Source organism: Chiroxiphia lanceolata, chromosome 6, assembly GCF_009829145.1.
Source record: "Chiroxiphia lanceolata isolate bChiLan1 chromosome 6, bChiLan1.pri, whole genome shotgun sequence".
NCBI classification, from domain to species: domain Eukaryota; kingdom Metazoa; phylum Chordata; class Aves; order Passeriformes; family Pipridae; genus Chiroxiphia; species Chiroxiphia lanceolata.
In genome coordinates, this window is record NC_045642.1 from 7,023,355 (window position 1) to 7,047,545 (window position 24,191).

The window sequence follows — 24,191 nt, forward strand, 5'->3', positions numbered from 1 at the left end:
CGCCAAATCCAGGCACCTGCTCAACACATTATAGAACTAAAAAAAAAAAAACAACAAATCTCTCAAACAAACAAACAGAAAGAGTAACAGACTTTTGAGTGACATTCTAGTGACCAAAAGACTGTGTTGGGTTTTTCCCCTTAAATGAAGCAGCAGATTTGCGAGGATTTGGTTTTATTTAAAACAAATAACAGCTTCAGCAGTGCTGATTTCGGGGCCGGGAGGGGGGAGTGTGTGTGAAACAGTGTCTGTGGGACCTGGGGATACGAGAGAGAAAATATGAATTTTATATACATAGGTGCATCGCGAAGTTGCAAGATATCCAAGTTCCAAATGGAACTGGGTGTCAGGGTCTTTTTTGGCCAGATAAGAGAAATACAAAAGTTCTTAAAAATTAAAATCTTTCAAGGCCATGTGGAAGTTTTGTACACAGGGGTTTCTTCTCTCTCTTTGGGCTAAGAAAAAAGGATGATCCATCATTTTTGACAGAGGACACCTTGCAGCCAACCAGAAGAAAGGGAAAGTCCCTTTTCAGAGAAAAGAAACCTTTTTGGGCAAAATTAATATATTAAACTTATCTGAATAAGGGTGGGATTTTGCGAAACTATAAAATGTATGGTATTTAAATCCAAAGGGTCTTTCTCCCGGAAAAACTCGGTGTGAGACTAGACCCCAGCGCGCTGAATAAATTCTTCCATTTCGTGAGTTTATGCCGTCTTTTTAAATTTAAAAGAGGGATTTTTCCTACAGGGAGGACACAGGTCATTCCCGGGGAGGGCACAGGGCACTCCTGAGGAAGCCACAGGGCACTCTGGGGAAGGCACGGGTCATTCCCGGGGAGGGCACGGGTCATTCCCGGGGAAGGCAGAGGTCGCTCCCGGGAAGGGCACGGGTCATTCCCAGGGAAGGCAGAGGTCACTCGCGAGGAGGGCACGGGTCCTTCCCGGGGAAGGCATGGAGATCACTGCTGGGGAAGGCAGAGGTCACTCCGGGGGAAGACAGAGGTCGCTCCCGGGGAGGGCACGGGTCATTCCCGGGAGGGCACGGGCCTTTCCCGGGGAAGGCAGAGGTCATTCCCGAGGAGGGCACGGGTCATTCCCGGGGAAAGCATGGAGATCACTGCTGAGGAAAGCAGAGGTCGCTCCCCGGGAGGGCACGGGTCATTCCCGGGGAAGGCAGAGGTGATTCCCGGGGAGGGCACAGGTCATTCCCGGGGAAGGTAGAGGTCATTCCCGAGGAGGGCACGGGTCATTCCCGGGGAAGGCATGGAGATCACTGCTGGGGAAGGCAGAGGTCGCTCCCGGGGAGGGCACGGGTCATTCCCGGGGAAGGCAGAGGTGATTCCCGGGGAAGGCAGAGGTCATTCCCGAGGAGGGCACGGGTCATTCCCGGGGAAGGCAGAGGTCATTCCTGAGGAGGGCACAGCACACTCCCGCTCCACCGCCCTCGCTCCCGCCCCTCCTCCGCCCCGCCAGGGGCCGCTGCCGCCCGCCCGGAAGCGCCGCCATGCTGAGGGAGGGCTGTTCATGGCCGCTGCCGCCAGCGGGGCACGGAGCCCGGGCACGGGGAGCGGGACGGCGGGACCGGACCCACGGACAGGTACCGGGGCCGCCCGGGGGGAGCAGCGGGAGGGCCGGGCCGGGGCGGTGCCGTGCGAGGCCCCGCGGGGCGGCCGGGCCCCGCTTTCCCTGAGGCTGCTCCTACCGCCCGTGCAACCCCCCCCCCGTTTCCCCCCCATCCCACGTTTCCGCCGGCAGCAGGAACCCGGGAGGCCCGAGCTGGATCCCTGCCGAGCACGGGTGCCCCGCTCTGCCGGCCCGCCCCCAGCCCTCTGCCCCAGGCGGCCGCGTTCGGTGCCCTGAGCGCCGATTATCGACTCCACAGGTGCAGACGCAAACCTTCGTCTTAGCAGTGTGGGTCGGGGTTTGTTTGTTTGTTTGGTTTGTTTGTTTGTTTGTTTTGTTTTGCTTTAAGCTCCTTCCTGTTTCCACCAAGGAACAGCAGCTGCGTGCCCCTCCCAAGGGCGGGAAACGCGCTGAGGCTTCCACCAGGAATTCCTGCGGGTGAAGTGGATGAGAGACATAACTTTACATTCCCCAGCACGGTGTCATTCGAGCAACCCGATGGGCCCGGTGTGCCCTCCCTCAGTTCTGTTGAATTTGTCACGCAGTGCAGTCAGCTGTCACAGCAGATACCTGCCCAGGGTAGCATGGGTAGCATTGCAATAGGTATTTTTGGGGGGATTTTTCCTTAGGAGACTACTTGGGTTTCTTAATAAGGACGTCTTCCAAAAGTTCTGACTCATCACACATCCGGGAATTTTGAAATTCAGGTCGTCACTTCTGTATTGGCCTCGTGTGTTTCAGCCACACACACGCAAACCCCGCCTTGCACGGCGAGGATCAGTCAAAAGTACATGTTAGCACCTGAGGTAAGTTTGGTGCATACCCTGTAAGTTTGATAGCTGGTCTTTTAGAAAAGATTTAAAAAAAAAATCATACAAAGTCAGTACTGCAGTAAAAGTGTATAAATAGGCAAGGGCACTGGAACTTTTATGTAGTAAAACTTAGTCAGTGCTCAGCAGACACTGAAAATAAGAATTTTTCTGATTTCATGGGCACCTACTCTTTGCTTCTTATTTGTATTATTCAGTGCAGATCTGAAAAGCTCGAAACTTCAGGAGTTAACTCAGCGTACAGAAATTGGAGTGAAGAAATGCTCAGATAGCCTGGTAATTTAGGACTGGATTAGTTCTGGCTCTGAAAATAAAGGATTTAGGTTTTGACCTGAGAAATTAGTGTTAGGTATTAGAATACTTAAGTCATGTATTTTCAGATCACTTGCAAAAAAAACCAGTTTTCATTGTTTTCAGAATGAAACACTCCCTTTTCTGCAAACTCACAGGTTTATAATGTTGTGCCTCTACTTGGAACTCCTTGTGCCTCTGTTATCATTGCTTTAATTTAAATGTGAAAGCTGGGCTGAGAAAACTTGTTTAAAAATAATTGTTTGGTTATACTCAGTTCTGTCTCAAATTAGATATAAAATTACACTTCAAGACAAGTTTACTAGCCTGAGTAGAACCCAGCATATTATTTATATTTGCATCAGCTAAGTCACTAGACAATACCATGTCCTATACAAGACCTTTAAATTACTACCCATGCCGTTTAATGTATGGAAATGTGTTGTGTAATTTCTTCAGACATACACATCTGTTTGAAAAAAACTGAAGCATTAAAATCCAAAGTGGATTTCTGCTCCAAAAACTTTTCAGATTAATTTTAAAAATCCTATGAACTTACTGTTCTCTTTCAAACTCTTGCACTGCTGTGTTCATGTTTCTGTATATTGGCCAAACTTACACATTTCATGTCATTAGATTGTGCCTGATGCTATATGCTTTTATTTTATTGCAAGTAGCATCCCAGGATTCTTGTCCAGACAACTGGCTGATACTTTGATTGATTAAAAGGCCATATTACCCTGTTCAGTGGTTAGAACAAATGTGTGTGTTGTGGTTTAACCCCAGCTGGCAACTAAACACCACACAGCCGTTCACTCACTCCCCTGCAGTGGGGGGAGGATCAGAAGGGTAAAAGTGAGAAAGTTGTGGGTTGACACAAAAACAGCTCAATAATTAAAAGAATTTTTTTTAAAAAATGTTGTAAGGGAAATAAAAGGAAAACCAAAAGAGAGCAGGAAGTAAAACCCGAGAAAAACCAAGCAATGCAAGTGGAAACAATTGCTCACCATCAACTGAGCAATGCTCAGCCATTCCCAGAGCAGTGACCCCTCCCCACCAGCCTCCACTTCACTGCAGAGCACAAGGCCATGTGGTCTGGAACGTCACTTGGGATCAGCTGTCCTGGCTCTGGTCCATCCCAACTTCTTGTGCCTCTCCTCAGCCCCTCACTGGTGGGGTGGGAGGCAGAAAAGGCAATGACACTGTAAGCACTGCTCAGCATTAGCTAAAATATCACCAGGTTACCAGCACTGTTGTGGTCACAAATCCAAAACACAGCCCCACACCATCTACTGTGAAGAATTACACTCTGTCCCAGACAAACCCAGTACATTGCTTTTTTGTTTGTCTGGTTTTTGCCTTTGCAGAGTAGTGCGTGGGTGAACATGAACATCCCAGTTAGGCTGAACTCGTTGTACTTAGGGTTCCTGGAGGGTTTGAGAGCACATGATTCCTTTCTTTTGGTAGAAATTTGTTCTTTATGTTGCAGTAGAAAAGAATGTAAGATGGGCTCAGGCTCTTATGTGTTAGGGCCGGTATTGGAATAGCAACAGACTTTGGCCTGGGTGTGAGACCAGTCTGCAACAGCTCACTTTGTGTTTTGTGCCTGAATTAGTGTTTAAATAACTGCCCAGTATTTACCTCAGACACACACAGCACACAGCTGCAGGGAGCTGCACACAATGGCCACGAAAACTGCACACATGTAGAACCACCAATCTTTGTGCACACCCCAGACTGGTTCTTGAAGAGGCTCAGGTTGATTCATTGTGTTGACTTGCACCTGATACACAGGGGAGGAACACGTAGGAGAGCACTGTGGGATGAGGATTGCTGACTGACTTCAGCCAGCCTGTGCAGCCTACCTTCAGCAGCCTTTTTTCCCCCCTTAGAAACTACCTGGAAACAGGATGGGTGAGTTGTTTAGCCATCAGCAGTCTCTTTCTGTGGGCAATCTGAACAACTGGTCTAGACTAGCAGGGATTGTGCCAAGAGAGGGGGCCCTGACCAGAGCAGGCTGCTGTCTGTACAATTCATCCACCTCATACCTTGCTCCCAAATTGTTTTTGTGAAAGTAATGCTGCTAAACATTTTGAATAGATGCTTATTGTAGCTGGAAAAAAGTGCCTCTAAAAGGAGGATGAGATGCATTCCAGAATAAATTTAGTGCCTTTTTAAGCTTATCTAGACTAGGAGGCTATAATTTCTTTATGTGTTTGTTAAATTACTTAAACCCGATATGTCAAGCTTATGGATAAAAGTTTGCAGTGCAAATCTAATTGATTTTAATTCTTCCTCTAGGGTGATCTTCACAGAAACTCCTAAAGGCTTCAAAGAACTCATTTTAGGCAAAATAAGTGCAATAAGTTGTTCTGATAAAGTAAAATGGATCCTTGTTCAGTTGGAGTTCAGCTTCAAGCTACCAATGAGTGTCATAAGACCTATTACACCCGTCACACCGGCTTCAAGACTAAGCAAGATGTATCTTCATCTGACCTGCTGTTGCTTCAGCTCAGGACTGGAATAACCCTTTCAGAGAACAACACAATCTGCTTCCACCACGCGAAAATTTACATTGAGAGATTCGAAGACTTACAGAAATCATGCTGTGACCCCTTCAACATACACAGAAAGCTGTCCAAGAAAAACTTACGAGCCATTGATATGGATGATGCAGCTTTTCTCAGTGCCAAGTTTGGGAGGCAGTTTGTGCCCGGTTGGAAGCTGTGTCCCAAATGTATGCAGATAATAAATGGAAGTGTGGATGTTGAACCCGAAGAGCGACAGAGAAGAAAACTGGATCCGGACGTACGTATATGGATCAGTTTTCCCACCTCCCCCCCAAGTCCTGCAAGCTGTTGGAATTGGGCTTTGTACAACTACTACGTAAAAAAATTAATTTTTTTATGATAGAATTAAGAAAGGATTTAGTCTTTTAGATATGGGGGAGTTTACTGTGTTTAAACCTTTATTTGGAGGACCTTTAAAGTCCTCTTGTCTAATTAAATATTATGGCCTTTAAAAATCTGAAAAATTTTGTCTGCTAGGGTGACTTACAACTCATAAGTTCATGTAAATACCAGACTGCTGCTGGTATTTTAAGCTGTTCTTCAAGCCTTACAAACAACAAACTGAACGCTGCAGAAGTTGTTTGTAGGGATGTCTCTTCAGTTTAAAAAAAAAAGAAAGGCAATTTTTTCTAGCAGTTCATTACCAGATGAACCTGCATTGAGGTGAATTAAGTGTACTCTGGTTGTGGTGTCTGGGCTGTGAAGGCCACGGTGTTTGGTCAGGGGCAGTAATGAACTGGTGTGGGAGGATAGTGCTGAGCTCAGAATGCAGCTGGTGCATTGCTGTAACACAGGTCATCAGTAGCATGGGCAACCAAACCAAAGAGCTCCTCCACACATGCCCTGAGCAAAGCAGAATTCCACTCTAGGAACTATTGCACAACTGTATTTTTCAGTTCCGTGTCAGTATGATTAGGAGGCTGATAGGAGTGAAATTTGAAAGCATTAATTAGAACTGCTACTACAAAACTCGTATTGCTGAGTTCTGAGACTGATATAGTTCTCCAGCATAAACATTTTAAGACTTAAGAGTCCTAGGTCAAGAATTCACCTGGGTTATTACAATATCCTGGCTTGACTGGACATTTTCTTAAGAATGTAGATTTGTATTTATAATTAAAGGCCATTTTCTGTCTTTCCTCAGGGACGTACAGCCAAGGCTTTAAAGTCTCTGCAGTTTGCTAATCCAGGGCGACAGACTGAATTCACTCCTGAGACCAGTAAGAGGGAAAAAAGAAGGCTGCAATCAAAAATTGCAGCATTTAATTCAGACAGGTAATCTGTTTGCTGTATTTACATTATCTTTCATTTCAAAATAAAGTATCCTCTATGGTCAGTGTCTCTGTAGCATTCAACATTATCTGTGTGGGTCTTTTTGTGTTTATGAGTTGCTAAAGCTCACTCTCATTCTTGAGATATATAAACCAGAAGATAAAAGGTTGGCATACAAGCAATATTTCAGGCAATTAGAATATTATAAACAAGTGTTTGTGAGGCATGACAATACTACACGGATCATAGATGTAGCTATTAATTTATGCATAAACTAAAATTCTGATGATAGGCTAAATTTGAATATATTAGACTACACTTAAAATATTGCAGTTATCTTTTAGTAAGCTCAGTAACTACACTTGGTAAACAGAAGTGTGCAGGTTAGGACCTTGCCTTCCTTTTAAAGAACAAAGTTAGCATCCATGTTGGACAATACTAGATAAAGTTATAACCTTCTAATGTGATTGATTTAAAAAAAAAAAAATCACGTTTTTCTAAAGAGGAAAGTTGAACTTTGTTATTTTCCACTAAATCTTTGGACCAGTCTGCTACTAATAGAAGAGTGGCAGAAGTTTCAGCTTTAAATAGTCATACAATATTTGTTAAAACATGCAGTAATTATCACATTAATAGCTTGCCCCTGTTCTCCACTGAAGTTTAAACTCACAAGACAGACACTGGATGTGCTGCTCACCAACTGCACATCCTTTTCCTCTCCGTTTGTTGCTTCTGCTTAGTTTGGGCACACAGTGGGAATACAATTAGGGCTGAGAAATGTTGTCAAATACTGTAGGGTAGGTATGTCTTTTAAATTAACAGCGCTGAAACGAACACCTGAAGAAAGCAAACTCCCCTCCACAAATTTAGCAGCTCGGCCTCAAAATAAGTGGATTTTGACATGGAAATAACTGTTGTTTTTCATTATCCAGGCAAGTTATACCAGCCAAGAGCAAAGTCTACGACAGCCAGGGGCTGCTGCTTTACAGTGGGATGGACCTGTGTGACTGCCTGGACGAAGACTGCCTGGGGTGTTTCTATACTTGTCCCAAGTGCGGCTCCAACAAGTGTGGGACGGAATGTCGCTGTGACCGCAAGTGGCTCTACGAGCAAATCGAGATAGAAGGAGGGGAAATAATCAGAAATAAGCACGTTGGTTAGTGCATGTGTGCATTATCTAATCCTGAGCATGTACTCCATGCTTTGGTTAAACACGGCGCATTCATCATTTAGTAATTTAATGAAATGGAATTTGTGACAATCCGCAAGATTAATGTACTCACTTTCACAATCATTTTCCGTATGGTTATGGAGATAATTGTGCTGCTCTCTCTTCACACTTTATTCTGCATTGCATTCAGGCTTTTTAGTCATCCAGGTAGGATCCTGCTGAACAATCACTGTATTTAAACACAAGGTGCTAAATCTTAATGTGATCTATCTTGAGCCACTCACTGTTGTTTCATGAAATGTACCATCTCCATGTATCCCTCATTTTTTCCTTCTCTAGATCAGGATCTTATGGGTTTTATCTGTTTTATGTGAAATACTGAAAGTTCTGAATTAATTTACATGCAGTATTAATAAAGCTCTCTCCAGTATTAATAGTGAATGCTGCATCTTTACTATAGAGTATCTGATTAATCTGATTAATCCAATCCTGTCCACTTGGAAAGGATTCAAAAGCATTTAGGTGTTCAGATTCCATGCAGGCTACTGGGATTTGAGGTCAAGTTATCCTTATTAATTCAAGCCTCACTGTTAAAATACTGAAATTAAACTGCCAAGGCATTGTAAAATATGTTAAAGTATTAATTATGGCACGAAAGTTATTATTTTGTTGGTTTCTGTATAACACAATGAAAATAATTTTGCTCTGTTTGTTATCAGTCTGTAATTGGATTGAACTAATAGTCCAACAGCCCTCTACCCTTTCTTTTCCTCTTTTTACTTGTTTTTAAGGTGAAGGTTTATATGCAGCTGAAATAAATTTGAGTTTCTGTTCCCACACCAAGGATATCTAGACTGTTACAAAAAAACCCACAGTCAAATTGAAATTATCTTTAGTTGATACATTGTCTGTCCTCAGAGTATTAAACTCTTACGATATAACAAGGTTTATGGAAAAGAGATTTTACAAGTGAAATCTTAGTAATATTGTTATTCTTACTATTTTTGTTGCATTTTGAATAAATTTCCTATTTCTGTGCTAGGCTTGGAAGATCTACATGTTTTATTTGTCACATTTATTCAAGAATACTGTTAACTATTGATTTCTAAAGACTCACTTGGTGAAGTTGTATAATCTATCTATTTCTTCAGCATATTTTCTTTTCTGGTAAGTGTCATGAACATTGCATCACCAAAATTCAAAGTTCTTTTGAGTTCTACTGACATCTGCTGGTCCTAGCAGAGTATAAGAACCAACTTACACTACATTTTTATTAAATCTGTTATAAAAATAAGCAGACTTCCTTTTTGTTTGGTCTGAGTATTGGCTGTTATTCCAATGGATGTCTCCTTGGCCTTGTATTCCAGCCACATTTTATCACAAGAAACATGATGGGAGTTTTAGGGAGGGCCACACACTACACTTTTCTAGATGGCAGCACCACAACTGAGTAATAGCCATGGCTTCCCTTACATGCCAGTGGCATTTAATAGGTTTTACTTTGTTGAGTACAGAGCATGGTTATCCTGACACAGCAATTCATCTTGTGCACTTGACCCATGTTTGGAACTGCTTTATCTCTCAAGCAACTTCTTGAAATAGGTGAAAGTATAAATAAATAACCTCCCTGAACATGGGAGGGTAAAAGCTGGTCCAGTCTTGTCATTTATGTGTGTTTATTATTATTTTTAATTAGACCAGAGTCAGCAGCAGCCATTCTTAATGAACTTAACAGCTTTCCAAGTATGTGATGAATATAACTTAACACTTAAAGTCCACAGCTAGATTTTGGATTCAGGAATTACCTGTAGCTTAAGTTGCCTAGAGCATTAGGAGAGGTTTAGGTTGGATGTTAGAAAAGGGTTCTTCCCCCAGAGGGTGGTTGGGCACTGGAACAGGCTCCCCAGGGCAGTGGTCACAGCACCAAACCTGACAGAGTTCAAGAAGTGTTTGGACAACACTCTCAGACTCTTGAGGATGGTCCTGTGCAGGGCCAAGAGTTGGACTTGATGATCCTTGTGGGTCCCTTCCAACTCAGCATGTTCTGTGATTCTGTGATCCCATTATTAGAACTCTGTTTCTCCCACTCCACTGAGTCTCTGCAACGTTGTCCCTCGTTTTACAGGTGCAATAGCAATTAATATTTTCCCAAATAAATCACTCAGCTTGTTTCCTAACAAAATGCATAGGACTGTTGTTTGACTAAAAACCTGGGTCAAGTACTGGGTACTGTTGATTATTATAGTGGCTACAGGACACATAGGGTGGGGTTTTTTCCTAGTAAAAAGCCCAACTTTTTGGTTTGGGCTGTTCACTTACCTTCTTAACATATTTAGGGCATTTCCATTTAGCTGCATTTCTTTATCATGCCTAGGCTGTAGTGTGTAATTAAGTTCAATAGTGTGGTTTTATACAGTTCCAGGTGCCCTTCATCTGTTTTGTTAAAAGACATCATTACAAGTCAAGCTTTACCATCATGCTAGATTTAAAATGCTTACAGCTATGAATTTCTTCAGGTTTTTTCTCTATGTTTTTATAAACACCACACAAGCTATTTTCATCATCATCATCATCTAAAGTGATTGCACATGGCTCCCAGTAGCATGTGTACTTCCCCATCTTTCAGAATTACTCTACAACTAAGCCTGTTAAACAACTGCTTTCCATGCCATCCAATAATTCAGGTCTCATGACCACTTTAGACTCTGCATGCAGTGAAGAGAGAAGCCAACTGCAGGTACACCTCAGTGGCTGTGTTAAAACTTTCCTTTTGGTATTAACTGCAAAAATTGTTGCCTAGACAAAGTTTACATATCTAAAAGGCAAAACTCAATGACAGTGAAAGACTTTGATTTGTGGATAATACATATCCCTTGAGTTTATTGAACAGCAGCTCCAGAATTGTGATCTTGTGAGTTCAGTGTTAAGGATTGTTTTGGTTTCTTTCTCACACAGAGCAAATTTCACATCAAATTTAAAAAATACTCAAATTTACATCTTCAAAAAGTCAGTGAGGGTTCTTCTGTGGATCTTGTGCTACCACACAACCCTGTGGTCATACCCAAGGCAGGATGTGCCCTTTTGTGGAGCTGAAAGTTTAAAACCAATTAAATAACCCCTGGGATTATTTTTGTTTAATACTCAACAATATAGTACAGCCAGGTAATTAACTCAGAAAGGGTTTATATTAGCATTTTCAGCATTGTGCTACAAAAAGGCATTTATCTTTGGGAGACACATTATAACCTTAACCAAATTCATTCTTTGCCTTTTAATTAATTAAAATCATAAGTTTACTAACTAACATAAGACAGCTCCTAACTTTTTAATCTCTTGGCTGGCTATTTAAGACATAAGAAACAGCAAAAAGTGGACAGACCTACAAAAAAAAAACCCACGTGATTTTATAAATCCAGGAGTCAGAATTAAAGCTTCTATGAGAAAAGAAGAAAACTATTAAGGTGACTAAATAATTTTTTACTTATTTTAGACCTGTTTCAATGTTCTTTTTACCCTTTTCTTGTAGGCATTACCCATATTAGCCACAATGGGCCAACAGACAACTGCACAAAAGCTCTCACTGAAACCCCATAGTGACAATACTACACAGAAGTGAAGTGTTCTGTCACTTCTTAAGTGACAGAAACATCCCAGCTTGCTGAAATCAGCATTAAGGCCTTGGAGTTCTCAGTCTCATGAAAAAGCATAAACAATTTCCAGTTTTAATTTGTTTTCACCTAAGGTTAGAGTTACATTTTTTTGTCATATTTATGTCTCAATAAATGCAGTTTTGGCATTTTTCGACTGATCTCGCAGTGGAATATGGGATGTACTGACATGCAGTAGCTTGTCCCTCACAGTCCAGATATTTTTCCCCAATATTTTTAAGTTTAGCAAACATTCTGAAAGTTTTATTCACCTTTATACTGATTTCTAACCAGTTAATGTCATACTACTGACAACTTATTTAAACAGGCGAAACACTTCTCTCCAAGTTATACATGCTTTTAAATCATACTATTAGTAGAGGAACAGTTTATTAAAATTATTATATTTGAAGATCTTTAATTACAAGTTGAATCTAATATTCAGCAATGTGGAAGCCATAACCAGAACTATTTCTGTTATTCAGTCACTGAAATTAGATTCCAAATCTAAGCTGTCCTCCAAACACATATTAAAAAGCATAGTGGGGGGGTGTGAACGGTTGCAATTAAACTGTGCAGTTCACTCTTTGCAGGAGTTGTGTTCAAAACCCAGTATCCTGCTCTGAAAGAGGGGATTTTACATTTTCCAACTTCTTCGTACCCAGCAGAGGGCATCAGCTCACTGCAAACGTGGCCCTGAGCTTCCCCGGGCTGCACTTGGGAGAGATGCAGCCCCAGGACGGGGGGATTTCATTGACAGACTGAGAAATCAAGCCCAGGACAAGAGAAGTATCACCCAAATCCATGAGGCTGCGATAGAGCAGACTCAAGTACAGGATTAACACTTCAGAGAAGCTGATTTGCTTGTGGGACTTCATAAGAACTTCACACCAGCCCCCCAAATACCCCGATGACTGCTAGTTCTTTAAGAGGAGACCAACACAGTTTTTGCAGGTACATTTACATTTTGCTGTGAAACCTTAGTTCAGAGCTGAACTTTCCCTTAGAAATTCAGTATTGGGCAGCCAAGAAACCCCCTCCCAGCAGGGCCCTGCACTGATTAGCAGGGAACTTCCTGACATCCACAGTGGTGCTGCTGCCAGTGTTTGACAGTATTTTAGCAGAGCAGCTACAATAGTAGCCAGAAGCAGCCTCGCATAAGGTGTGTTGGGTGAGGTAAAGTCAAGAGAGGTAGCTGGGGATGGGAAGTTTCCCTGGTTCTCCTACCGTAACTGAGTGGTGAGAAAGCTGCACTAATTCTTCTCTTCTTCCCCCAGCTTCCTTTGGTAGCCCTTCACCTGCACTCACCAGTAAATTAAACCTGCATCACACACTAAATGACCTGCTTTCCTAAGCTCTCGTTAGGACATTCTTAACGATTAGATTACAACAAACTCAGTTCTCCATCTCACCCACAGGTGTCAGCATTATCTACTACAACCTCCAGAGAGTAAACAGAGAGTCCGTGCAGAGTCCCGGACTGCAGCCAGAAGTAAAAGCAATTCTCTTCTATCATCTTCTGATTTTCTCCTTGGTATTCTTCCATTTGTTCTTGCATTTTAACTGATAGCTCTACCTATTTTAAATTGATCGTTTCAGCTACTGAATTAGTACCATGAAGAAAACAACATTATTTAACATAATAAAATAATATACCTATATATTTATCAGCAAGCATCAGCTGCACAACCTAGGTAAACTGCTTACTAGGACCATCAGAATTTAATTCCTCACTGGGAATTCAAAGACCCTGATCCATTCACAGCTTTTAAGACGTCTCAAGTCATCTGAGAAACTGAAACTAAAGAACCCATTAACACAACTACTTTGCTTAGAGGTAGAAAATCAGATTTTACCAACTTTCAGTAGAATAAGTTATCTCAATTCAGTATTTCTTTTTCTATTTAATTCTTCATAAGAGTACCTGATAATCCAGATGAGAATGAGTTTTCTTCTAACTTCAACTATTTTCTGCTGTATGTTTGTAGCACAAAAACAAAACCAAATCAACCAAAAATCCTCACCATCAAGCCTCCAAGCTGCTCCTTTCCACCTGTTTTATAACAGGTGACTTCCTTGTCAGCTTTCAATCAGATGGGCTGATTTCAATGTTCCTGACACTTTCTCTGACCAGCTCTTCTCAATAGTTATTAATTAGAGGTGATTAGTTTTAATTTGTTATCTTTGTGCTGCTTCCTGGGAATTTCAGTTCAACCTCTAAGAATAAAGAGAAAAATCAGAGTGATTACTCTGTTAAATACACTCGTGCAGGGTGCCTAACCTCCAGCAGGCTCCTTAAAATTGTGCAGGCTCCTCATAGCAGCACAGAGGGAGCCCCAAATCTCACTGCACTGTTCCATGTCTCAGTAGTGAACTCCTCCTAACAGTCCTGGTGACTTGAGTGAAATGTTTTAGGGGTGTAAGCAAGCCAAGCAACCACGTGGGTTCTGCCCAGGTGAAATGTGGCATCAAAAAAATGCTGGAACTGACAGAACTTTTTGGACAAAGAGACCATTCACCTCACTGGAAACAGGAGTGGAGATTGTGACTGATATCCTAGGCTCCTAGGAAGCCACTGCAGAAGGCAGCTGTGGAGCAACCATCAGTGTACACCTAAAATAAAATACATTCTGTTGTTGCATTCCCACAGCAAAATGTTGGGTCGCCTTTACAGGATTGTCCCCTAAATATCTAGAGAAGCCTGAAGTCCCTATGAAGTGCCTGGATCTGAACTCAATTATTTGGGTTTCCCTTTGGAATTCAGAATCAGGACAGGGGACAGAGCAGCCAGACATGCAGAAGTAGATCAGATGGCTTTTCATGTACTTTCTGTTGGATGTAGTCAGTATAAACTAACTGGGTAGAAAGCACAGTAACTTACACTAATCAAAATTGGTTATATCTCTAAGCAAACCAAGAATTTTAATTTTTGAAGAGGTTTTTTCCCCACTGTGTTGTGGGTTTGGTTTTGCTTTTACTGAAAACCTCAGAAAGGCCAAATTTATCCAGCCTAGTCTGTGCCAGCTGCCTCTGCCTTATGACTCCCCCATGTTAATTCCTTCTCTGTGAACTGCTGACTTTTTGAAGTAAAATATTGGGCTAGATCTGGTTTGGAACAAATGAGGATGCAGGGCCACTGACAAAGGACATCCATTGTAGGAGTTGCTGCAGAAGATGTCTGGAATTTCTTCTCCTCCAGAGGGACTGAGCTGCAACATGCAGCTCTACATGCCCACACTCCATCCCAACCAGGCATCTCTGACTCAAACTGGGGTAACAGGGTTTTCCTTGTGTACTCTCTGAGCACATACTGATTCCTTAAAGTAACGCTTTTGCTGCAGAATGGCAGAACCTAAATCACCAACACTGTACCTGTAACTTATTTAATTTTAATCTGCATAGTGCTCCAAATGGCCCAAGGCTGATTCAGGACTCAGTAACACGTAGGACTGTAAATGCAGCTGATCCCATCAAACTAGTTGGAGCTCACCTCTCAGAAATACCAGGTGCAAGTGATGTGGTCTATGTTGCCACTGATCCAACTGGATTTGTTTGAATCTGCCCAAGAATGAAGAAGTAAGTGGGCTTTTCTCCCTAAGTGTGCGTTCTGTCCCGTGGGGTGTGAGCAAAGGGGACCTCCATTTCATTGACTTGTATTGGCCTTAGCAATTATCTAATAGTTAACTGGAAGGCTGGAAATTATTCTTCTGCATCTTCTTCTTTACAACTGGTACCCAGCTCAGTTTTGAGACACTACCATGTGCAACAAAGAGAGCTTCTGGAGGAGTGGAGCTGTAGCTCTTTCCCCCTTTGCATCTCTCCTTCCCTCTGACTCCACTAATTTCACTGTTTTATTTTTCCCATCCAGCACTAGTTGGTGATGCTTCTCACATGTCAGAAATTGCTACTGACATTTCAATTTTGCTTTATTTTTCTCCTGTCTTTGATAGCATTATAGAGAACACTTATATTTGAATAAAAAGCAAATAATGCATGTCAGAGTATGCATCAGGGAACGTCAAATTGTTTTTTTCCAATTACAAGTCTATTTCAAATAGGGTAATGCAATTAAAGGATAATTGCTAGAAGTGCAAAGCCAAGGTTATGATCAGAAATGGTTACCCTTTCACTTCGAAGGCCTGTCTTACTAAATAAAACATTCCTGTGGGGCAAGTTACTCCTCGTATCCGCAGGTATCCAGAAGCAACTACATGTCTGGCACTACAAATAGAGCGGCTCTTTGTGTATAAATTGCCATGCTAGGAAAGGGGACAAATCACTGATTAATAATGCTATAAATTCACTTCAGGATAGGATATTAATTAGTAATATATTAGCAGTGTTTAAAAAGCAGTATCATAACAAGCCTTTAAATAGTAGTCATGGTGAAGTGCTAATACTTAGCACTGGGCTGCAGTTTGAGTTCTGTTTTCTTTGATGAACTATCAGCAACAAAATAAAGAAGAAAAATAATTAGGTTGTTCTCAATGGTTTGCTCACTGAGCATGTTATCTTGGCACTCCAGGGCAGCCCTGCCAAGGGCCAGGGGATGTTGTCCCTGCAGCAGGAGGGGTTTGGTGTGGTGGGTGAGCTGCAGAGCAAAGCTGTGGGTCTGTGAGTGAACTCTCAGTCAATAGTAGGTGCAGCAACCTCCTGCTGCCACAGATGGGTCCAGTGACCCAAAACGCCTGGCACTGGTGATGTGGTTCTAGGTTTTCATCTCTGTGACCTGGACCAAAACTGAACTAAACAAATACATGTGTACTGCATCCCCAGGGGGCCCTTCAGCTGCCTGCAGGAACACATTCCCCGTCCTTTCAAATGGCAAAGGCACACCTCAGCCTGAAACACTGCCAGAGGGAGCACTCACCTTCCTGCATCCTCCTGTGCTGAAGCACAGCAGAGATGGAGCCATTGGGACCAGCCTAGAGAGGGATTTTGGAATATCCCCTCATCTTTGGAGGGGGTTTCCCCCTGCAGTTTGGCTCTCTCATATAAGGAGTGTTGTGGGGAGCCAGAAGTTTTCAAAAGCTTAGGATTCCTCTTTCAGAGCTGCCTTTGCCCCTGTGTGGAGAAGAGCAGTGATGCTGTTCCCTGGCTCATCTCGAGGGCCATTCAGTGGGAAGCCAGACAGAGGAGGAGTCAAGTTGTGCCAGCTGTGTGACCCACACGGAGCTAAAAGTGATTTTCCCGTGACATGAGCATACATCACTAACTAGCACGAAGCACTAATTAGCATTGCCCTTTGTCAGCTTCCCGTGTCACTGCTGGTGCCCAGGGGAACGGGGCTTTTTTCTTCACTTAGCTCAGGGAAGGCTAAGGGGGAATCTAAAAGTAGCTGATGACTGTGGGAGGGGTAATTATAAAGGCTAGAGTGCTTCAAACTTTATTCAGATAAAGTCATGGACTTCCACCCTTTAAAAGCCCAAAACTGCTAGAAGAACCTGCCTTTTCTTCAGAAGCCTGTCTGACATAATGCTCCCGTGTCACAAACCATTAGTAAGGTTTTGCCATTCTGTTTTAAGTGCATGAAATAAACCAGCAATCCTTTATTATTAACTGCTTTATTGGACTGGTAATAGTGCCTAAAATGGGCCAGGACTCCTGTTTCCTCCACTTGGAACTGCTATTTGCTGTGAGAGCACGTGTTCTCATTTTCTGCTGGTGACTGAGTCCTCATCCTGTGTTGTTTGTCTTCAACTTTTTTACGGAGGTGGCTGCCAGGTAGTGCAAACTACCTGTTAACTGCATCATGGGAGCAAGCCTTATTTTAGTAAATGTTCCAAGGCAGTGACAACACTTGGGTGAAAATGCAGTGTTTGTGACTGAGCACCCTGGCTTTCCTCTGCTGGGCCCCACAAACTCATGATGTCTCTTCAGGAACAAGCCAAGCCCCACGGAGCTACACACCTAAAATAACACTGAGGAGGTTTATCCCCTTTGTGCTTCTCTAATGAGAAACCAGAAGGTGAAGCTGGACATATAGAGAATTTGTTTAATAACATTAATGTTTTAAACAAATATTATAGTAACAACAACAAATCTTCATACATATTTATAGTGTTGATTAAGTGATAAATCAGTTTATTTCTCGTGTCAGCCTTACTTTCAGGATGGTTTTTCTACCTGTATCCCACTGTAACTGAGGCAGACAAAAATGCTTCTATATGTACAAACTAGGGAAATGGGCAGAATAGCAGACCAGGAAACACTGATACCTAAGGAGCAAACAAACAGTGGAAAAAAAGCAGAGTTGAAGCATTTTTTTTGTTCCCTGGAGATATTTCCCTATCTCAATAACTGGAGGAATAATAAGTAAATACATATGTCTTATTTAACTGTCTTCTTGTTGCTGGAGTCCTTTGTCTTGTAGTGTAGTCAGAAAAAACTTTTGGATTGATCTGGAGTGCACAAGCCTATTTTCTATTAAAGTGTATTAATGCCAGGTTCTGTGCAATTAGTGAAAAGTCAATTCCCATTACTAGTTAACAGTATTGAGTATCTGCTTTCTTCTATAAAAAGCTATGTCCAGCATAAAGACAATAAATCGATAAGCAACCACTTTCTAAATCTATTCTGTCTCCTCCAAAAATGCAGAGAGTGCTGCCATTTAGAAGTCAGAATGGATTTAGAAGAAAACATCCCCTGCAACTCTGTTCTTCTTTGAAAAAGCCTTTGCTCCTTTCTAAGAGCTGTACACGTGCACACTGGTGTTAAAATCTTTACATTCATTTAGCAGCATCAAAGCCTGAGCTGGCAGAAATCTTCCATGGAATTAAGTCGTCTCACATGTCTGAATCATACACATGCATTATGATTTTCTTTACTGTGAGGGTGGTGAGGGGCTGGAACAGGCTGCCCACAGAAGCTGTGGATGCCCCATCCCTGGAAGTGTTTAAGGTCAGGTTGGATGGGGCTCTGAGCAAAGTGATCTAGTGGAAGACGTCCCTGCCCACTGTAGGGGAGCTGGAACTAGGTGATCTTTAAGGTCCCTTTCAACCCAAACCATTTTATGATTCTATGATTCTATAATTCTACAATCCAGCAGCTTCTGAAAGTGTCAGGCTGAACCTGAGACAGATTCCCCTATTGAGCAGGCAGCTCTGTCAGGCTGCAGAGTCCCACCTCACTCTTATGAAGAGCAACCATTTCTCCTTCAGCAGTGGAAGGTCTGCAATTCCCTACCACTGTCACCTGGGATTGCATACTCACCGTGCTAATTCCATAGGTAATAATTACTTTTTGGTAGAACTTCATCTTCTGTTGTAGGACTTGCTGAAAGAGCTGCCCAGGTGGCACACTTGGATTCTGCTTGGATTAACAGTACACAGTAAGGACTTGGGATGCTGCCTTTCCAGTGGTCATGGAAAGTAATTGTGTCTAGCCATGACAGCAGAGATTTCTGAGTGCAAGGAGTACCTGAATGCTTAGCTAAAAATAAGACAGGGAGAAGTGGCAAAGGTCTGTTTGGTGCCTTTTTAAGCTTCTATGTACGGGTTTCATGTCTGGTTACCCCCCCAATAAATAAGGAACATGATTTGAAATTAACAAAAAAAATAACTAAAACGAGGTGAAAAAACTAGTTCTTTTGGGGGAAGAAAAATGAAAGCAGAGCAAGAACTGGGGGGAAGAGTGAAAGAAGATTTATTGTTCTGCTCCTGAGGTTTCTTTGGGTTAGTATTGGTTTTCACTTTCACCACGGATCTGCAAAAACCCAAAGGCTGCTGCTCAAAAGTGGATAAAATGCAACTAAAAGGTAGCTGCTGTCAGTAGCCTTTTTTGTTGTTAATGGCACCTGCAGAAGCAGGAGGAAAGGAAAGACTGGTGGCAGAAGAAACCAAAGATTGCTAAAGGATAGAAAATATATTTCCCTTCTTTCTTTACAGAGAAGCAGGGAAATAAAGCTGCTCTGCCTGTTTTAATGATCATTTGCTAAACATCTAAGCAGCTGAGTTGCTAGAATGAATGTAAGTGAAATTCAGACATAGACAAGGCTATTTGTAGAAATTTGATTTTTATAGACACATTGGCAGTACTTTTCCCCCAGAAGTATTACATTTTGATTTAGTTGAGGAAAAGAAATTATATTATGTGATTTAATTACATGATCGTGACTCACACTTTGTTACAAATACTGAGCGGTGAAAATGGAAGCAAAATGTAAGCTATCTGGTAGGTAAATATGTTCTTTTAAACTGTTGACTGAATTTGAATAATGAATAAATTGGGGGAAATGGCAATCTGCTTGTGGAAGCTCCAGAAAAATAAAAAAGGGCTAAGCTCATAAGGTAAATTATTAATGTTGGTATATTCGCTTTGCTCCAGTTATTTGTAACATAGGAAATGTGATTTGTGTGTATGTGCCATTTTAATATTAACTCAGTTGCCAGCTCAGATCTAAAATAATGAGACAGATCCAAGCCTTTAGTTTCACAGAAGCATTTTTAATACAAGTGAAATCAATGCGGTAAAACATTCTGCCCAAAGAAAGGCTGAAAACTGAGTTTTGGGAGGTTTTAGACCCTCCATTTTCTTCACCTGGGGTGTGACAGACACATGCACACATGGAAGCTGCTCAGTAAGAGGATGACGACATGTGCTTCCACTTCTGAGTTCAACTGCATGCTGTGATCTTATCTGCAGCAATTTTGATCAGGAGCAACTGCAACAGTATAAACAAGAGTAAAAAAACCCATTGGATACGTAGACACAGCTGTGTACAGCTGCAGGGCCTGAGAGTTACTGAGTAAGAGCTAACATCCTTGGTGGGATGCTGTTGGGGAAGCCTGCATGCCAGCAGGAATGCTGCACAACCGCCCTTCTTTCCACTTCCAGCCCTTCCTTACTACTCATAAATACACATTTCCATTCCCTTTTTTTACACTATCTATAAATAAGTTCAGTTGCAAGTGCAGGAGTAAAATTCTATTAAAGGGAGTTGTAAGTTACAGCTATATTTTTAGATGTGTTTTGTTAATTTTAGATTTGAGCGTTTCATTAATTTGGCCGCAATGTTTCTCAGAAACACTGTGATTTTAGTATCTGCAGGTGGTAACTGTGGGACAACTCTGGGCTCTGAAGCCTTGTATTACACCCCAGCATATAGACAGACCCACGGTCACTTTTCAGGCCTTGCTTTGCCAAAACACCTCAGCCTGAGAGGGATCATCTCTGGGATTGAGAAGGTTGTCCGGAGCTTCCCAGATCCAGCTAAATCCTGATGCCCACGAACACGACCATGGCAGAAGAGCGGGTGACCTCCTCACACAGCTTTGCCCATGGATTTAGGAGTGCTCAGGGCAAGGTCCTGCCTCCCAGCCTCCACTGAGCTCCTGCTCACGGTGCTAACTGTGCAGGGGACGTGGTTGTGAGCCCCTGTGCTGACTCCGGGGAGGCCACTGGAACACCACCCGAATTAGCTGTGGCACCTCTCGATAACACCACCAGAGGGCTTGAGGCTGCCCTGGCTCCATCCCACGATTCTCATCAAACACCCACGGTCTTTGTGCGAGGGACCCTGACACTAGTGTGCAGTCAAGGTGTGTTTAAGATTCCTAATGCTAAATCAGGAAATGCTGATGGTCTTAAAGGCCATCTCAGCAGGAGAGGACCTAAATTATGCTAGGTTCTCTCCTCCTGTTTAGGACCTAAAGAGGGTCCCGTTCGTGTTTCCATGCAAACAAACATTGAAATTGTCTTGGGGATCAAAGGGAAATGGCAGATTGGGGCTCATCTGGCTTTGAAGCTGCTTAAAACAAGGAGGGAAACCCCTTATTTTAAACGGATGGCAGAACTTCTTTTGAAGGTAATGTCCTAGAAAGCTGGGGGGACCCCTCAAGTGAGCAGATCTCCTCTCAAGGCTCTCCATGTATCCTTGGGCAGCTGCAGTTCCCTCTCTCCCATCTCTGCTCATTTGTGCCTGGTGCATTTATATCAGAAAGAGAAGACTGACCTGGTGAGCAGGCTCACTCCACAGGCTGCCTGAGCTCCCCATGTCCCTGGTGAGCAGCATTCCTATGAACAGGAAAGATCACCATTCTTCCAGCCCTTCTGTGCTCAGCCCATTGAAGGAGAAACCGGAGCCTCAGTGAGGCCAAGTTCACTTGCGGCCTTTTCAGAGAAGTCTGCAGTGTGGCCTTGCTCCAGGTGTGAATGAGCACGATGCACATGGCAGGCAAATTTGGTGGTAAGAAAAGCTTGGACCGATCCTTATCCACTGCAAATATGCACTGGGCTTTTGGCTTTTGAATTATGGGAAATACAAGGCATTGAATATAACTATGCACCTTGCCACAGAGGATTATTTTAGGGCAGTATGGTCTCGTGATGGCTCGTAATGGCATGAGAATGAAATAATACTCATCTGCTCCAAAATCTGCTCTCCCAGTGACATATATAGCAGAAACAATAGCGGGGGTTGACTTTTTCTTTTTTTTTTTTTCCCCAGCTTGTTCATAGCTTGTGCCAAGTTCCCTGGAAGGATCATCTACAATGCGTTACAACGCGTGAAAATAAGAGCGCTGTCAGGCAAAATTCATACCTTATACCTTATACCATGTAAGGATAGCAGCTCAGGTGGGGTCACATTCAGAAAAAAATGCTTCTTTATTTAACTTGAAGGGTGCTGGACCAGAGGTGAAATCACTGTGGAGTTTGGTCCAGCATCTTTCTTCTTTATAAGACTGTACATGTCTTCAGATATGCAGCTTGTGTTGTCTTGGGGTGGATCCAATGTTCACAGTGAACTGGTGCTGCTGAGTTGCCCTGCACAGGGGCCAGGAGTATGCTGGCTTCTTAGAGGCTTAGAAGTTTCCTCTCTTCTTATTTTCCAGTGACTGATTCTGTTTTCCCCAGAGGCTGCTTGTTAACAGCGCAGACCATGGCCAAAAATTAAAAACAAAAAAAGAGGAGGGGGTGGGGGGAGGAGAGGAAGGATGAGAAAACAAGACATACCTGCAGCAGTCCTTGCTGTATATTCCCTCCATCCCACCGACAGTGTCATGTGGAAGGAAAATTGTTCTATCAGTGACTGTGTTAGATTCATGACCCCACCACAACCTTGAATTGGCCTTTAGTTGTCGCTGATGGGAACTGAAGAACAGCTCCTGTCGACATGATTGCTGCTCTCCAATGAATCAGAACACGCAGGGCACAGAGCAGCACATTAAACTAGCAACAGAAATATATCACTGTACTTTTATATAGATGTATTGCTTTTGCCCAGGCATATAAATGATTGGGCTATCCACTTATTTTTTTTCCAAGGGCTATAAATTAAAAATAAGCTAAGGGTTTGGAAATTATGTTCTCTCTCTTTCCCCCCTCCCCTCCGCTCTCTTTTTCTTTCTTTTCCAAAGCTGGGTAGCTATTTTTGGTTTACAGTAAAACATTTTAAAGGTAATCTTACTGCCTGTGTCTACTTGACCATCCTTTTTTCTAAAAGAAATCTACTACTGCAGTCCTTGCTTAGGTAATTTAGCACTTCAGTGTGATCACACTAACTGCACATATGGATCTCTGTGCTGCTTCTGCTGCTAATGAACACTTACAAGGCTATATTTTTTCATTTAGTAAGACAAGTCACTGAAATGGCAAAATCTATGTATATCAGGTGTTGGGATTTTTTCCCCTAACAAATATTTCATAAAGTAAGATTATTTCAATATACCTTAACCAGAGGTCACTTTGACTTGAAAGTTAGTTTGATGCACTGCTGCATAATTTAATGTGCTGCCTCAAAAATGGAAATGTTTCACCATTAAATTGCATATAATTTTTGCAACTTTCTCTGCTCGCTGATTGAATCATCCGTTCAAAGCATCTCTTTAATTCAGAGATGATATCACCAGATCTTCAGAGGTTGGAATACGTTTTGTCCATTGCACATTTCCAGCTCTTTGCAAACAATTTATCACCTACCAGCTTTGCAGCCACATGTAGAAGAAGTAAGTGAGCTGCTCGACTTTCATTCCTCTCCCATCTTATGGGTTTTTTGGGATGAAATGCAGAACAAGACTCCAGGAACCCATTTTCTGTGGCTTGAGGCTGAGGCAGGCAGATATCACAGCGTTTGTTCCAGCCCTGGAAACCCTTGTCCAGGGGAGCAGCCCCTGGTCATGTAAGTGGAACAACTGACTGCCATGAGCAAATTTTCCCTACAGGAATCTGTGGGCCTGAGCCTGTCAGATAGCTTTCTGCTAGTTTTTTGAATGTGTTTTAGTAATACCTCTAACTTTACGTTTCTTGGACCACCTGCTAAAGGACTTTTGTGGTAATCACATGTCTATGTGTCAGATGACATGATTTTGCTGGCTACCAACATATGACTTGGTCAAAGAAAAAAAATTAACTGGTTACAGCTATTTCTCCTCAACACTCATAAACACCATAACAGTGTTTGCTGTGTACCTTTTCACCAGGTTTTGGGTGATTGAATCTTTACTGTACACCACTTTCTAGCAAAACTAGTGAGCTATAAACAAAAACCTGGCTGCATTATTATCTCTTTAAAAGACCAGTAATTTCCAGATCTAATGGTAGTGTAGTCCCAAGGCACACAATTAACCCAGGGATTACTGGCTGATAGGTGAAGGGGAGCAGCTCTTCTTCACTGTGTCATCTCATGGAAGGGAACCACAGCTGTAGGAGAAAAGATTTATGGCGATCACCTACCAGTGCGACCAACATTTTGCTTGCTTTGATGACGTGGAGACCAACACTTTCCTTGCCCAGACCTTTGCCTGGAGAGGCCAGAAGTCAGGCTTGGATTCTGCTCTCACACTGCC

At 42.6% G+C, this 24,191-nt stretch overlaps 1 protein-coding gene across 3 annotated transcripts; it reads left to right on the forward strand.

Annotated features, from left to right (window-relative positions):
* Positions 1-1,473: 1,473 nt before the first annotated feature.
* ARL14EP (ADP ribosylation factor like GTPase 14 effector protein) lies at positions 1,474-9,079 on the forward strand. 3 transcript variants are annotated; one of them, XM_032691859.1, is made up of 4 exons: positions 1,474-1,599; positions 5,048-5,554; positions 6,461-6,591; positions 7,521-9,079. In XM_032691859.1, exons 2-4 carry the CDS (start codon positions 5,132-5,134, stop codon positions 7,747-7,749), a joined length of 783 nt encoding a protein of 260 aa, XP_032547750.1. In that variant the 5' UTR covers positions 1,474-1,599; positions 5,048-5,131; the 3' UTR covers positions 7,750-9,079. The 3 variants fall into 3 exon arrangements, with proteins under 3 accessions (XP_032547750.1, XP_032547752.1, XP_032547751.1); XM_032691861.1 differs by lacking the exon at positions 1,474-1,599 and adding an exon at positions 1,866-1,884; XM_032691860.1 differs by lacking the exon at positions 1,474-1,599 and adding an exon at positions 2,296-2,431.
* Positions 9,080-24,191: the final 15,112 nt, after the last annotated feature.